Here is a 16,649-nt window from a genome sequence, read left to right as displayed (position 1 = left end):
TGAGCTTACAGTCTAGAGAGGGAAGACAGACCGCAATATAAATAAATAAATTACAGATATACACATAAGTGCTGTGGGTCTGGGAAGGGGGAAGAACCAAGGGAGCAAGTCAGGGTGACGCAGAAGGGAGTGGGAGAAGAGGAAAGGAGGGGCTTAGTCTGGGAAGGCCTCATGGAGGAGATGTACCTTCAATAAGGCTTTGAAGCAGGGGAGAGTAATTGTCGGATTTGAGGAGGGAGTGCGTTCCCGGACAGAGGCAGGATGTTGGCTAGGGGTTGGCGGCAAGATAGACAAGATCGAGACACAGTGAGAAGGTAGGCATTCGAGGAGTGAAGTGTGTGGACTGGGTTGTAGAAGTAGAGTAGTGAGGTGAGGTAGGAGGGGGCAAGATGGTAGAGTGCTTTAAAGCCAATGATGAGGAGTTTTTGTTTGATGCGGAGGTAGATGGGCAACCACTGAAGATTTTTGAGTTGAGTTTTTTGCCTACCCACTCTAATAATGGTGATATTTGCTAAACACTTACCATTTGCCAAGCACTGTATTCAGCACTGTTCTGAATACAGGAGTAGATACTCGATAATAAAGTTGGTCACAGCCCCTGGCCCTCATTAGGCTTGCAGTCTAGGTAGAAGGAAGAAGAGGAATTGAATCACATTTCACAGTTGAGGAAACAGAGGTCCAGAGAAGTTAAGCAGCTTGCCCAAGGTCATATAGCAGACAGGTGGCAGAGCCAGGATTGGAACCCAAGTCCTCTGACTCCCAGGCCTGTGCTCTTTCCACTAGGTCACTCTCTTACTGTTGTTGTTTTAATCTTCATTAAATGATTTCTCCCCTGGATTGTAAGCTCGTTTGGGCACCGAGTGTGTCCGTTATATTGTTGTGTTGTATTCTCCCAAGTGCTTAGTAGAGTGTCCCGCACCCAGTGAGCACTCATTAAATACAATGGATTGATTGATTTCTATGTGCCAAGCACGTGCAAAGCTCTGGGGTAGATTCAAGATAATGAGATCAGGAATGCAAATGTATCCATTTACAGAAGCACATCCTATCCAAAGGAGAGAGCCCTCTAGCATGCAATAGAATAGCAGTGGTAGAGGCATTCATTCATTCATTCATTCAATCGTATTTATTGAGCGCTTACTGTGTGCAGAGCACTGTACTAAGCACTTTAGAGGCACTGATGGTGGCTCTGATGTCAGTGGCTGTGTTGGTGACTGCAGTTTCCTATGCCCTCTGCTGCCAACCACTGCTATTACTGTTCCGCTTAATCCTGGGCGTTCGGCTGGCCTTGGTTACCATCCCCATCCTACTCATGGGGAGGTGGGATGGACGTGGTGGGGTGACCAGCTGCTGGCTGGTTCCCCGCCGGCCTTCTTGGTATTTAATGTGCTTTTCCACGTCTCCAGGTCAGGGATTGAGGCTGTGGTCAGCTGTAGGGTGGGGCAGGAGGAGTGGGGCAGAGGTGATTGACCTTCCAGCTCCCTGCCCTTCCTCCCCCCAAACACACACATATACACACACAGACAGACGCACCTCATCTCCGGGTGTAGCTTGATCTTGTTCTTCCTGTAGAGAGTGGGCCTGGGTCTGAGACCCATAATGGAGGACAAGGGAAGGTCAATGCCTCCGATGGTCACACTCTATCCAAGGGTTTGGACAGCAGCGCAGCACAACAGGTGGACGGGCATCAGTGGCGAAAGGCTTAAATGACCCGCAGGACCACCCAGTTTTGGAGGAGTGTTGTTGATGTACACACACACACACACACACACACCACCCCTTCCCCCCTCCACACCTCCTCCCTCTTTCCTTCCCCATCACCCCCATACTATTAAAAGTCAGTGGGATTGGTTGGCAGGAGTACAATTTTCTAAGCATATGCTGGAAAATCAATGCCCTGAAATTTGAGGTGCTAACCCCAGAGATCCCCAGATCACACTGATGTGTGATGGTACCCTGATTTGGCACCACTAAGCTAATGGTTTTGAGATAATCCTTTGAGTGCTAGGCTTTCAAACCTCCATGTTCGCAAGCACACCTTAATTCACATATCAGGAAGCAGTTCCTGTTCTATTTGTTATGTAGTATACTACCTACAGCTATGAATACAAAACCATTCATGCTATGCTTTGTTAAGCCTAGTCCATTTTTGAACGCTTTCATGTAGTTCAGATTACTTCTTTTAAATTTTCTCAAGATAATTATATTAAATTGGAAGTCATTCTATACTAATGAATTAGTGTATTACTAAGCTAGTCTATATATCACAGAAATCAAACGATCAGTCATATTTATTGAGTGCTTACTGTGTGCAGTGCACTGTACTAAGTACTTGGGAGAGTACAAAATAACAGAGTTGGTAGGCATGTTCTCTCTCCACAATGAGCTTACAGCCTGGGGGGGGGGGGGCGCGACGGACATCAATATAAATAAATTAAATTATGGATATGTACATAAGTACTGTGGGGCTGAGGGAGGAATGAATATTGAGAAGCAGCGTGGCGCAGTGGAAAGAGCACGGGCTTTGGAGTCAGGGCTCATGAGTTTGAATCCCAGCTCTGCCACTTGTCAGTTGTGTGACTGTGGGCAAGTCACTTAACTTCTCTGTGCCTCAGTTCCTTTATCTGTAAAAATGGGGATTAAGACTGTGAGCCCCACGTGGGACAACTTGATTCCCCTGTGTTTACCCCAGCGCTTAGAACAGTGCTCTGCACATAGTAAGCGCTTAACAAATACCAACAAAAAAAAAATATAGGGTGTAAGGGAGTGTGAGAAGAAGAAATGAGGGCTTAGTGAAAGACTTCTAAAGTCAGAAAGTCAGAGTAGGGCAAGGAGAGCAGTTTGGACTAATAAAACTATCATAATAAGCATTTGGCAGAATGTAACAGAATTAGTAGACATAATTAATGCCTTTGAGAAGTGTACCCTCTAGTAAGGGAGACAAACTAAAGTAATTGTAAATCAGAGGAAGAAGGAAAAAGGATATAGGTGAGTGAGCGCGTAGGGAATATACAAAAATGGCATAGGAAGTTGGGAGAACATACGTGTATAGGGGAACATGTATCGGACATTTGTGAAGGGCTTTGAAGATGAAAAGAGCTATGGTTTGGCAAACATGAAGGGAAAATTATATATATCTATATTTCTATTTGTTTATATTGATGCCCGTTTACTTCTTTTAATGTCTGTCTCCCCCCTTCTAGACTGTAATCCCGGTGTGGGCAGGGATTGTCTCTCTTTATTGCTGAATTGTACTTTCCAAGCGCTTGATACAGTGCTCTGCACCCTGTAAGGGCTCAATAAATTCGAATGAATGAATGAATGAATGAATGAATGAATGAATGAATGAAAATTTCAGGCGGAAAGAAGGGGTGAGCAAGGAATTGGGATGGCGAAAAACAAGAGTAGAGTAGAGAAGTACAGCGAGTAGCGAAGCAGTGTGTCTTAGTGGAAAGAGCACAGGCCTAGGAGTCGGAGAGCTGAAGGCCCCCACTTTTTTTTATGGCATTTGTTAAGTGCTTATTATGTGCCTAGCACTGTACTGCTAAGCACTGAGGTAGATACAGGTATTCAGGTTGGACACGGTCCTGGTCTCACACAGGGCTTACAATCTTAATCTCCATTTTACAGATGAGGTAACTAAGGGTCAGAGAAGTTAAGTGATACGTCCAAGGTCACACAGCAGACAAGTGGCAGAGCTGGGATCAGGTCCTTCTGACTCCTTGGCTCATGCTCTATCCACTGGGCCACCTGTTGGCTGTGTGATCCTGGGCAAGTCACCACTTCTTTGTGACTCAGTTTCCTCCTCTGTAAAATGGGGATTTAAATCATCCCTCTGGTTTAGACTATAAGCTCCATGTGGGACATGGACTGTGTCTGTCCAAACTGATTTTTTTGTATCTACCCCAGTGCATAGTACAGTGCCTGGCACATAGTAATCACTTAAATATCATTTTAAAAAATCAGAGAATCTTGAGAGGAATGACGAGTATGAGCTGAAGTGGAGTGAATGAAGAGTAGAAAAATAGAGGGGAAAAATCTATTAATTGTCGTAAATCAATCATATTTATTGAGTGCTTACTGTGTGCAGAGCACCGAACTAAGTGCTTAAGAGAGTACAGTCTAGATGGGGAGACAGACATTGATATAAATCAAGTTTGTCTACTTACATAAGAGCGGTGGGGCTGAGAGCTGGGGGACTAAAGGTTGTTACAGAAGGGAGTGGGAGAAGAAATGAAGGCTTAGTTGGGGAGGGGCTCTTGGAGGAAATGTGCCTTTAATAAGGCTGTTAATGCCAGTGGTCAGGAGTTTCTGCTTGATTCAGGCAGGAATGGTAAAAGTGGAATTTTTTGTGGCGTGGGGAGACTTGTGCAGGCATACACACTCACTGCTACTCTACCCCAGTTTGCACTCTGTTTCTCTCAAGCTGACCTATTCATTGTGTCTATTCTCCCCTCTCCCGCCACTGACCTCTCGTTCACCCCTTCCTCCTGCCCAAAACTCCCTCCCACTTCAAATCCAACACAAAGACCTTTTTGAAATCACATCGCCTCCAAGAATCCTTTCTCAATTAATCTCTAATCTCCCCAGGATGTGTATATATATATATATATATATATATATATATATGTATACACACCCACACCCACCCACACATATATGTGTGTATATATGTATATATATATATATATATATATATATATATATATATATAATAATGTTGGTATTTGTTAAGCGCTTACTATGTGCACAGCATTGTTCTAAGCGCTGGGGTAGATACAGGGTAATCAGGTTGTCCCACGTGAGGCTCATATCCCTCTCCAACTTCCCCTTCAGCACTTCTGCACCATCTGAGCACTGGGGGACTCACTGGGGGCCAAACAGTCAATTGGCCTGGGAGTCAGAGGACCTGGGTTCTAATCCCAGCTCTGCCAAATGCTTTCTGTGCACCCTTGGGCACAGTCACTTCACGCCTTTCTGTGCTTCAGTACTGCTGTTCTCCCTCCCACTTAGAATGCGAGCCCCATGCAGGGTGGGGACTTTATCCAATCGAATTCATTTGTATCTACCCTAGCGCTTAGAAAAGTGCTAGTAAGTGCTTAAGAAATGCTGTTTTTAAAAAATCATTCAAATGTATTTACTGAGTGCTTACTGAGTGCAGAGCACTGTACTAAGCGCTTAGGAGAGTACAATAGTTCTGCTCTCAGCTCCACAACTTGTCTGCTGTGTGACTTGGCCAGGTCACTTCATTCATTCATTCAATAGTATTTATTGAGCGCTTACTATGTGCAGAGCACTGTACTAAGTGCTTGGGATGAACAAGTCGGCAACAGATAGAGACAGTCCCTGCCGTTTGACGGGCTTACAGTCTAATCGGGGGAGACGGACAGACAAGAACAATGGCAATAAATAGAGTCAAGGGGAAGAACATCTCGTAAAAACAATGGCAACTAAATAGAATCAAGGCGATGTACAATTCAATAACAAAATAAATAGGGTAATGGAAATATATACTTCACATCTCTGGGCTTCAGTTACCTCATCTGTAAAATAGGGATTGAGACTGTGTGCCCCACATGAGATAGGGACTGTTTCTGACTTGATTTGCGTGTATCCACCCCAGCGCTTAGTACAGTGCCTGACACATAGTAAGCACTTAAATCCCACTATTATTATTATAATATGACAGAATTGGAAGACACTTCCCCTCCCCACAGTGACCTTACAGACTTCACATTACAGTCTCACAATCAGCTGGGGCCCTTATATGTGCCTATCTTTCACACCCTGTTACTTAAGCATTATCTCCGGTGCATATCACCTTTTCCTGTTTCTCTCATCTGTATATTATTATCAAGTCTGTCTGCCTCACTAGAGCATAAACTTCTTGAAGGCAAGGAGTGGGTTTACTAATTTTACTGTCTTCTCTCAAGTGCATAGTACAGTGCTCTGCACAAAGTAGGTCCTCAATAAATGCTACTGCTTGAATAATTGATAGGGTGGACTTAAAAAATAATGCCAAGATTTGGGCTTCAGAGATGGGAAGGAAATGGAATTGTAAACTGTGATTAATCAGTCAATCGACCAACCAGTAGGGATAGGTTTTGAGAGCTTACTGTGTGCAGAATACTTGGGAGAGTACAGTATACTTTCCTCACACAGACATTAACAAAAATTATGGATATGTACATAAATGTTCTGGCGTTGAAAGTGTGGTGAATATCAGGTGCTTAAAGGGTACAGATCCAAGTGCATACAGGACAGTGAAGTGAGAGGGAGTAGGGGAAATGAGGGCTTAGTCGGGTGAGGCCTCTTGAAGGAGATGAGATTTTAATAAGGCTTTGAAGGTGGGGAGAGTGGTAGACTGTTGGATACGAGGGGGGAGGGAGTTCCGGGCCAGAGGGAGAATGTGGGCAAGGGGTCAGTGGTGAGACAGGCAAGATGGAGATACGGTCCTATTCTTGGCTCCACCGCTTGCCTGCCTCATGACCTTGGGCAAGTGACAACTTCTCTGGGCTTCAGTTACCTCCTCTGTGAAATGAGGATTAAGTATTTGTTCTCCCTCCTACTCTGACTACGAGCCCCTCATGGAATGGGGACTGTGTTCGACCTGATTTTCTTGTATCTCCCCCAGCTCTGAAAACGTGCTTGATGATCCATAGCATTCCTGCATTTTACCTCTAGAAGTATCTGACAATCTAGCAAATGATTAACTGTCTCTGTGATTCCTTTACCACTACCTCTACCATTCTCATAGGTAACTGTCTAACTGCAACACCCATGAGTTTGCTACTTTTGAACCAAACACTTTGATTGCCTCCCTCTTTAAGAAAAGTTTGTAGCAAAGGAGTAGACAAATTGCATTTTCAAGTTTTGTGGTTTGAAGACCTTTTCTCATCCTTCTTGAAAGCACTCAGAAAGTACAGTGGTTGGGGAGTTGAAAGGTAAAAACTGGGGAGAGAGGAGCAGACCTTCTCTGCTCTTTGACCGTGGGCAAGTCATTTACTATCTCTGTCCTTAAATTACCTCATCTGTATAAAAGGGGTTAAGACTGTGAGCCCCATGTGGGGCATGGACTGCATCCAACCCGATAGACTTGGATGTACCGCAGTGCTAAGTACAATGCCTGGCAAATAACAAGTGCTTAACATGTACCATTAAAAAAAATCTACATTTAGGAAAAGGGGAATTCTCCCCCCAAGATCAGTACTCCTCCTTCCCCATCCTTGACTCCCCCATCTTTTCCACCTCCTCTCAAAAACCACTCCTTCCACCTGTACCTCCAACCCTATTCCTTCTCACCTTATAATATGTTAAGCACTTTTTATGTGCCTAGCACTGTACTAACCGCTGGGGTAGATACAAGATAAAAGGTTCCACCAGGGATTCCCAGTTCCCACATGGGGCTCACAGTCTAAATAAGAGGAAGAACAGGGATCCAATTCCCATTTTGCAGATGAGGGAGCTGGGCACAGAGAAATGAAGTGACTTGCTGACAAAGTGGCAAAACTGGGATAAGAATTCAGGTTCTCTGATTCCCTCTTTCTGCTAGGCCACGTTGCTTCTCAAAACACTTCCCCTCTCCTTTCTTCTGTCCCTGACCATACTCTTCAACAGCTCACTTTCCAAAGGCTTCTTCCCCACTGCTTTCAAACTTGCCCATTTATCCTATCTTCTAAAAAACGCTCCTTTGACTCCCACATCTCCCTCCAGTTATCCTCCACATATCCCTCCTATCATTCCTCTCCATACTCCTTGCGTGAGTTATCTCAACTCGCCTCCTTCACTTCCTCTCTTCCAATTCTCTCCTTGACTCCCCCAATCTGGCTTCTTCCCCCTTCAATCTTTTTTTTTATATAATGTTATTTGTTAAGCAATTACTCTGTTTCAGGCACTGTACTAAGCACTTGGGTAGATACAAGCTAGTCAGGTTGTACATAGTCCCTTTGCCACCTAGGGCTCCCAGTTTAATCCCCATTTTACAGATGAGGTAACTGAGGCAGAAGTTAAACGACTTGCCCAAGGTCACATAGCGGACATGTGGTGGAGGTGGAATTAGAACCCGGTTCCCATGATTCTCAAGCCCATTCTTTTTCCACCAGGCCATGCTGCTCCCCGGAAACTGCCCCTCAGGAGTCACCGATGATCTCCTTCTTGCCAAATCCAACAGTTTCCTAATCCATCCTAATACTCCTTAACCTCTTAAGTTCCTTCAGTACTGTGGAATACCCTTTTCCTCTGGAAACATTATCATACCTTGTTTTCACTGACTCCATCCTCTCCTGGTTCTCTTCCTATCTCTCTGGCTGCTCCTTCTCGATCACTTTTGCCGGCTCTTCCTCTGCATCCCACCCTTGAAACTGGCTGGGGGGTGAGGTTCCCTCAAGGCTCAGTTTTGGGTTCCCTTTTATTCTCCATTTGCACTCACTCCTTTGGAGAACTCATTCTCTCCCACAGCTTCAACTACCAACTCTGTGCTGATGATTCCCAAATCATTTTCTGCCCTGATCTCTCTCTCCTTCTCTGCAGTCTCGTATTTCCTCCTGCCTTCAGGACATCTCAACTTGCATGTCCTGCTGAACCTCCAACTTGTCGTGTCCAAAACAGAACTCCTCATCTTCCCACTTAAAACCTGTCCTCCCCCTGATTTTTCCATGACTGTAGATGACAGAAGTAGAGAAGCAGCGTGGTTTAGTGGAAGAAGCCTGGACTTGGGAGTCAGAGGTCATGGGTTCTGATTCAAGCTCCACCACTTATTAGCTGTGTGACTTTGGGTAAGTCACTTAACTTGTCTGTGCCTCAGTTACCTCATCTCTAAAATGGGGATTAAGACTGTGAGCCCCTCGTGGGACAACCTGATTACCTTGTATCTACCCTACTTCTTAGAACAGTACTTGGCACATAATAAATGCTTAGCAAATAGCATAATCTTCACAACAGCACTATTCTCCCTGTCTCACAAGCCTGTAACCCATTCATTCAATAGTATTTATTGAGCGCTTACTATGTGCAGAGAACTGTACTAAGTGCTTGGAATGAACAAGTCGGCAACAGATAGAGACAGTCCCTGCCGTTTGACGGGCTTACAGTCTAATCGGGGGAGACAGGCAGACTAAAACAATGGCAATAAATAGAGTCAAGGGGAAGAACATCTCGTAAAAACAATGGCAACTAAATAGAATCAAGGTGATGTACATCTCATTAAACAAAATAAACAAAATAAATAGGGTGATAAAGATATATACACTCCAGCGGACAAGTACAGTGCTGAGGGGGTGGGATGGGAGAGGGGGAGGAGGAGAGGGAAAGGGGGGAGAAGAGGGTTTACCTGCGAAGAGGTGAAGGGGGGTAGAGGGAGCAGAGGGAAAAAGGGGGGAGCTATCGCTCTCACTCAACACAAATATTCAATCCATCTCCGGATTGACTGATTCTACCTGTCTGTTCTACCATCACCATATCTCTATAATCCACCCTTTAATCTCCATCCAATCTGTAACCACCCTGATCCGAGCACTTATCCTATCCCGTCTTGACTATTGCATTTGCCTCCTAATTGACATCTCTGCATTCTGTCTCTCCCAACTCCCATCCCTACTGCACTCTGCTAACTGGACCGTTTTCCTAAAAAAAGGTCAGTTTATATCTCCCCCCTACTCAAAAACCTCCATCCACTTATATGTCCAACGAAAACTCCTTATCAGTGGCTTTAAAGCACCCAATCAGCTCTCCCATTCTGCCCTTACCTCATTGATCTCCTACTACAACCCAGCACACACACTTAGCTCCTCCAAAGCCAAGCTGTACACTGTACCTCCGTCTCGTCTGTTTTGCCACTGACCCCTTGCCCGCATCCTCCCTCTGGCCTGGTATTTCCTTCCCCTTCCTATCCAACTCACTGCCACTCTCCCCACCTTCAAATCCCTACCAAAATTACATCTCTTCCAAGGGGGCTTCCCCAACTAAGCTCTCATTTCTCCTACTCACATTCCCTTCTGCATTGCTGATGTACATGGATTTGTACGCTTTAAGCGTTGATGTTCGCCCCACGGCAACATGGCCTAGTGGAAAGAGCACGGGACTGTGAGTCAGAGGTATTGCATTCTAATCCTGGCTCTGCCACTTACCCGCTGTGTGACCTTGGGCAAGATCCTTAACTTATCTGTGCCTCAGTTCCCTCATCTGCAAAATGGTTTCCATCCCTGTTCTCCCTCTTGCTTAGACTGTGAGCCTCATATGGGCTCTGATGATCTTGTGTTTAGTACAGTGCTGCTTGACCTAATGGGTAGAGCACGAGCCTGGGAGTCAGAAGGACCTTGGTTCTACTCCCTGCTCTGCCACTTGTCTGCTGTGTGACCTTGGGAAGTCACTTCACTTCTCTGTGCCTCAGTTACCTCATCTACAAAACAGGGATTAAGATGGTGTGCCCCTATGTTGGACAGGGACTGTGTCCAACCTGATTAGCTTGCATCTACCCCAGACCTTAGTACAGTGCCTGGCATATAGTAAGCACTTTACAAATATTAATATTGTTAGTATTATGAATATTAATAATAACAAACATCACAATTATTATTGATAGTAATACTAGTATTATTTACATATCTTTATATCGTTCCCTTTCTCTTATCTGCATTTATTTCAGGGTCTTGTCTCCCCTTCTAGAGAGTAAGCTTCTTGTGGGCAGAGATCAGTTCTACCAATCCTATGGTACTCTCCCAAGCACTATATCCAGGGCTCTACACGCAGTAAATGCTCAATAAATATCACTGATTGAGTGATTATTTCTCACAATTTTGGCTCCCCAGGTGTCCTCTCCCTTTCTCCCTGTCCCCTCTTGAATGAGTCTATCCATTCTTTCTGCCCCTTCTCGCCCTCTGACCCAAGAGAGGGATCTACTGGGGAGGTGCCTGTCCTGGGCACTGAACCTCCAGCCCATGGCCACAGGAACTGATAAGATGAGCCTAGTTAGCTCTCCTCCCCCGGCCACCATTCCCCACTTACCCATTTTTATAATTAACAAAAGCACAGCGATGCAGGAACCAAACCACTGAGCCTGGGAATATAACCGAATGCAGTTCAAATTTTGAAGCAGGAGCAGTGGTACCACTATTCATTCATTCATTCAATAGCATTTATTGAGCACTTACTATATTATTTATTACCCTATTTATTTTGTTAATGAGGTGTATATCTCCTTGATTATATTTATCTTGATGATGTCTTGTTTTGTTTTGTTCTGTTTTACTTTGCTGTCTGTCGCCCCCTTTTAGACTGTGAGCCCCATCATTGGGCAGGGATTGTCTCTATCTGTTGCCCAGTTGTACATTCCAAGTGCTTAGTAAGTACAGTGTTCAGTAGTAGTAATAGGAGGAGTGGTGGTAACAGCAGTATTTATTGAGCACCCCCTTTGTGGGAAGCATCTCGGCCTGTTGGACGGCATGGGCCTGAGAGTCAGAGAACCTGGGTTTTAATCCTGCTTCCGTCATTTCCCTGCTTCGTGACCTTGGACAAGTCACTTGATTTCTCTCTGTTCCAGTTTCCTCATTTGTAAAATGGGGATTAAATATCTATTCCCCCATCATCTTAGATTGTGTGCCTCCTGTGGGACAGGGACTGCATCTGACCTTTTTATCTTGTATCTCTCCCAGTGCTTAGCTCCTAGTAAGTGCTTAACAAATACCACAATCATCATTCTGATTGTTATTTATAATAATCATATGAATGCAGTGCACTTTACTAGGGACTTGTGAAGCACAGAATAACAAAGTGACATGTTTCCTGCTGAATGACTAGAAAGGACCCATGAACATATGGCTGGGATTTTTTAGTTCTTGCTATACTGAATTCAGCTGCAAATCCTGCTTGGGTTTGGCTGCAGATTAGTAGCAAACCCAGGGAAATTGCCACTGATTCTCACCAAAACACTGTCTGCCCTATTGCCCAAGTGTCTTTAGAAAGACAAGCACCCCATAATTTGAGAATCACAGTTTTTTGTTTTTTAGTAAAAGAACCAAATGCAATGTGTAGACTGGTTAATATGAAACAGTACTGAAGAGCAGGATAGTGTTTTAATCAATCAGTCAATCAATCAGTGCTATTTATTGAGCACTTACTATGTACAGAACACTGTACTAAACTCTTGGGATAATATAGTACAACAGAATTAGCAGACGAGCTTACAGCCTAGAGGGAGAGACAGACATTTATATCAATAAATAATGTAAAAGAGCTGTGGGACTGAGGGTGGGGCAAATATCAATACCCAAAGGTAACAGATCCAAGTGCAAAGGAAGAGAAATCTGAGTCCACCTTTGTTTGGATTACTTTAATCCTAAAAACACAAGAATAAAGACTTGAAGTATTTTTTTTTACCTTTTATTTAGGTTTGAAAAATGCTTTCATATTTAAGTGCTTTCATATTTATTTTAGTCATGCAAATGGTTACGAAATATGTAGCAGCCTGCCCCAATAAATGTTACCGATCTGACAAGTCATGCACCTAGTTTTCCAAGGGCGTTCGATTAGAAAAACAAATGCAGTCAATCGTCTTTACTACCTCTTAGTTATAAACCATTACTTACTATGGGTTGTTTTGCCTTATTAACTGCTCTTATTGGCACCAAATTCTTCCATTTTGACTGCAAATGTCTTCTGAAGTGAAGTTGATCTGAGAGTCTTACTTATGTTTAATGGAGTTTTATTAATCATTGTAATTAACCCCATTAATTCTGGGGTTTTATTACAAGACCAAATCTAAAGTGTAAAAATGTAATTCAAGACTTTGATATTGCTTAAAAAATAATTTTTCTTTTGCTATGTTATAACCTTTAGACTTCAGAGAACCAAGTTACTGTGCTTTAGGAGTAAAATGGTGAAGGGATGTTTTCCTGTAATTAAATAATTGCAGACTTTAAATTGTTGGATGAAAATGCATAATGATGTATTGGGTATCAGTGGCCCAGTAAATACTTCTAGAGAAGCGGTGTGGCCTAGTGGAAAGAGCAGGGCTTCGAAGTCAGAGCTTCTGAGTTCTGATCCCAGCTCCACCACTTGCCTGCTGTGTGACCTTGGAGAGTAAGTCACTTAACTTCTTTGTGCCTCAGTTTCTTCAACTGTAAAATGGGGATTCAATACCTGTTCTCCTTCCTATTTTGACTGTAAGCCCCATGAGGGACAAGGATGGTGTCCAAACTAAATTATAACTACCCCGGGGCTTAACACAGTGCTTGGCACATGATAGGTTCTTCACAAACACCACAATTGTTAATATTATCATTATTATTACTTAGGAGTAAGTAGGTACTCCAAAGAATACAACCTTTTCAGCTTGCTAGGGTACCATATATTTACCAAGTACCATTAATGTTTCTTGGTCATCATCTCTGCACAGAGTAAGCACTCAGTAAATACGATTGAAAGGATCGTCATCATCATCAATGGTATTCATTGAGTACTTACTATGCGTGGAGCACTGTACTGAGCATTTGGGAGAGTACAGTACAAGTGAATCGGCAGCTACGTTCTCTGCCCATGGTGAGCTTACAGTCTAGCGGGGGAGATGGATAATAATATAAATAAATAATTTATAGTATATAATATAAAGATACCTACGTAACTGCTTCGGGGTTGAGGGCGGGGGCGAATAACAAACACCCGAGGGTCACTCATCCAAGTGCATAAGCTACAGAGAAGGGAGAGGGAGCCGAGGAAAAGTGGGCCTAATCAGGGGAAAGGTGACTTTAATGAGGCTCTGAAGGCAGGGAGAGTGGCGGTCTGGCATATTTGGAGGGGGAGGAAGTGTGAAAGGGGTCGGCGGCCAGACAGACGAGATCGGGGCACGGTGAGGAAAATGGCGCTAGAGTAGCCAAGAGAATCCAGAGGGTTAATGTCCTCTCGTGGTTTCTAGCACCCAAGTAGTAATTTACTCAGAAATATCTGTAGCCTTTATTAATCCTCAGAAACGCCCTGCGAGGTCCATACTGAGCAATATGGTCCCCTTTTAATGATGAGCAAAGTGAATCCAAAAGGGATTATTGGCAGGAATCGAATTTCTTGAGAATGAAGTGACCTCGGTCTTGAAAGGGAGTGATAGTAGTACTGCTGGTGATTTTTTAAAATCACAGTCATCTTTTGTTTCTCCTTGAAGTATGTTCCTTCCTTTCGGCGTGCAGTGGTTATTTTAAATTTGTGTTCATTCAACTCAGAATGATTTTTCCCGGGGTGATTTAGTAAGTATAAAGACTATTTAATAAGACCCTATGAATTTAACTCTGAAATCATTACTTTGACCCCTAGAAAATACTGCCATCTATGCCCCCTCTATCATTGTGAAACACAACAATCCCAACGAGTCTTTGACCAAGGTAGCAATTTCCCCAAAATGTTCGAGTGGTTGAAAATAGATTTATAACGGAGCATTGTCTCTAAGATCTTCATTCGGGTTCATTCTTGTTTTGTGGATTTCGTAAAGTAATGTAAAAAAAAAATTCTATCCATCTCATTGCTAATAGTCATGCAATTTTTCTTCCCTCATCTGATTAAACAGGAAAACTGCGGCATGTCTGTGTGTAATGGCAAAATCTACATCCTGGGTGGAAGAAGAGAAAATGGAGAAGCAACCGACACCATTCTCTGTTACGATCCGGCAACTAGTATCATCACGGGAGTAGCGGCAATGCCCAGGCCCGTGTCATATCACGGCTGTGTAACTATCCATAGGTTCAATGAAAAAGGCTTTAAGCTCTAAAGAAAGAAGCCCTCACCAAACAGTAAGAACGCTCAATTCAAGGTGGCATTCTCAAGAGCTCTATAAAGAGAAACTGGCATTTTCCTAAAAGTGTCACATGTAAAAATGCTCCTATTATTGCTTTGAAAAACAAACTCTGTTTCAAATTGTAAATAGAAAAAGGCATCCCAAACCTTTCCAGTAATTGAAATTCTATTTCCTAATTTGATAGTATGCTCATTTGATAAGTGTGTTCCCTTTTTGTAAATTCAAAGTCCTTGGCATTTTGGAGGGGTACTTTCACAAGGATTTGTAGCACCTATAAATATACTCATTTTCAGTCATTAGTGTCGAATCCTTTAAAATGTAAATACGCTTACTCTCCAAGCATCTATGCACCTAGAGGTGATTAAAATAAGAATATTCATTCTAGCTGGAAGTTACATATGATTTGCCCATTTCTAATTGGAATTAACCCCTGTTAGAACCTATATTAATTCATAACAAGAAAATAGATTTTTAAATTGACTATGATTATTGAGGGGTGATGTACTATCAATGTGAGAACTTGGAAGTGGTACAGTAGCTCTTCTGAACTTCACTGGCCACTTCTGTACACCTGCTATTGTTCCTGAAAGCTTTTTATGGAATCTCCGAAACCGTGCTCTGAAACCACAGATTAATTCTGGTGGAAATCTACATACGAGACTCTTGAAATGTATGCCCTTCACCTATCGACCAGTTGGTATGTTTCGGTTCTTATTTTTCTTGAACCTGTCCCGAAGATTGCCTCATCTGACAAGCGGTCACTGTAAGCCACCTTTTCAAAATTCCAACGCCGAGCAGATACAGCTAGGGAGTAACAGTTCTGTATTAACCTTATCAGAAAGAGGATGGAAACAATGCTGTTTAATAGTCAAAGGTATATGTGGGCAGTTCTTGTTTATTTAACCGTTTTGCAAAATGCCAGGATCAACTGCATCCTTTCAAAGAACAAGTTGTCTCTCTCCAGATCTTTTCGCCTCGGGTTTCAAAGAGGTCTGGGTAGTTAGAGAGGAAATCAATGTGGGCGGATGTGTCTGTGTACCCATCTGAGCATTTATCTTGAGCCTTGGTGCAGCGTGCATATATTCTGATGCAGATAAATAAGGCTTAGTAACCTTCCAGATGTCCTGAATCTCGACTAGTTCCCTTTTCAGAGAATTGCTGCTTAAGGTCTTCTGTTTCTGTTACCTTTCTGGAATTGCCAAAATATGGAATAATGGAGAGCTAGGACACTTTTTTATGGGAAACCCAAGAAAATGAGACTACTTCGTCTCCCCCGTTTAGACTGTGAGCCCGTCACTGGGCAGGGATGGTCTCTATCTGTTGCCCAATTGTACATTCCAAGCGCTTAGTACAGTGCTCTGCACATAGTAAGCGCTCAATAAGTACTATTGAATGAATGAATTTAAAAAGCATCTGTCATTTTAGCGAAACAACCAGATTTCAGTTTTTAAAGAAAACATGAAACTTTTTGATAAACCCTAGCTAGAATTGATTCTGTGTGTATTTAGCAGTACAAATAGAATCCCATTATTTTGCCCTGTTAAATCAGAGGAAACGTCCACAATAAAATTGAAAATGTAATCTTAGCCCTTTTCGGGGTTTCTGTCATCCAAGCTGTGCTTTGAGTAGCTACACTAGTCCTTGTGATTAATAACCTTAAGAAAAAGTTAACATTCACAGTTTAACCCTGTTTAGGTGGAAAACAATATTTGGGGCATTTAAGATAGTGTTTCAGGTAAATCAAAATAATAATAAAAATACTAATGATGATGATGACGGTATTCGTTAAACACTTACTATGTGGCGAGTACTGTTCTAAGTGCTGGGGTAGATACAGGGTAATCAGGTTGTCCCACGCGGGGCTCACAGTTTTAAT

At 43.0% G+C, this 16,649-nt stretch overlaps 1 protein-coding gene across 1 annotated transcript in view; it reads left to right on the top strand.

Moving 5' to 3' along the window:
• KLHL24 (kelch like family member 24) overlaps window positions 1–15,891 on the top strand; it is a 74,606-nt gene extending 58,715 nt beyond the window's left edge. Inside the window, exon 7 of the mRNA XM_029067348.2 lies at window positions 14,546–15,891. Coding sequence (XP_028923181.1) covers window positions 14,546–14,746 — 201 coding nt within the window. The 3' untranslated portion in view covers window positions 14,747–15,891. The remainder of the gene's footprint in view (window positions 1–14,545) is intronic.
• The last annotated feature ends 758 nt before the right edge of the window (window positions 15,892–16,649 follow it).

The sequence above is a fragment of the Ornithorhynchus anatinus genome, chromosome 1, assembly GCF_004115215.2.
Source record: "Ornithorhynchus anatinus isolate Pmale09 chromosome 1, mOrnAna1.pri.v4, whole genome shotgun sequence".
NCBI lineage: Eukaryota > Metazoa > Chordata > Mammalia > Monotremata > Ornithorhynchidae > Ornithorhynchus > Ornithorhynchus anatinus.
This window is presented reverse-complemented; position numbering and strand designations above follow the sequence as displayed.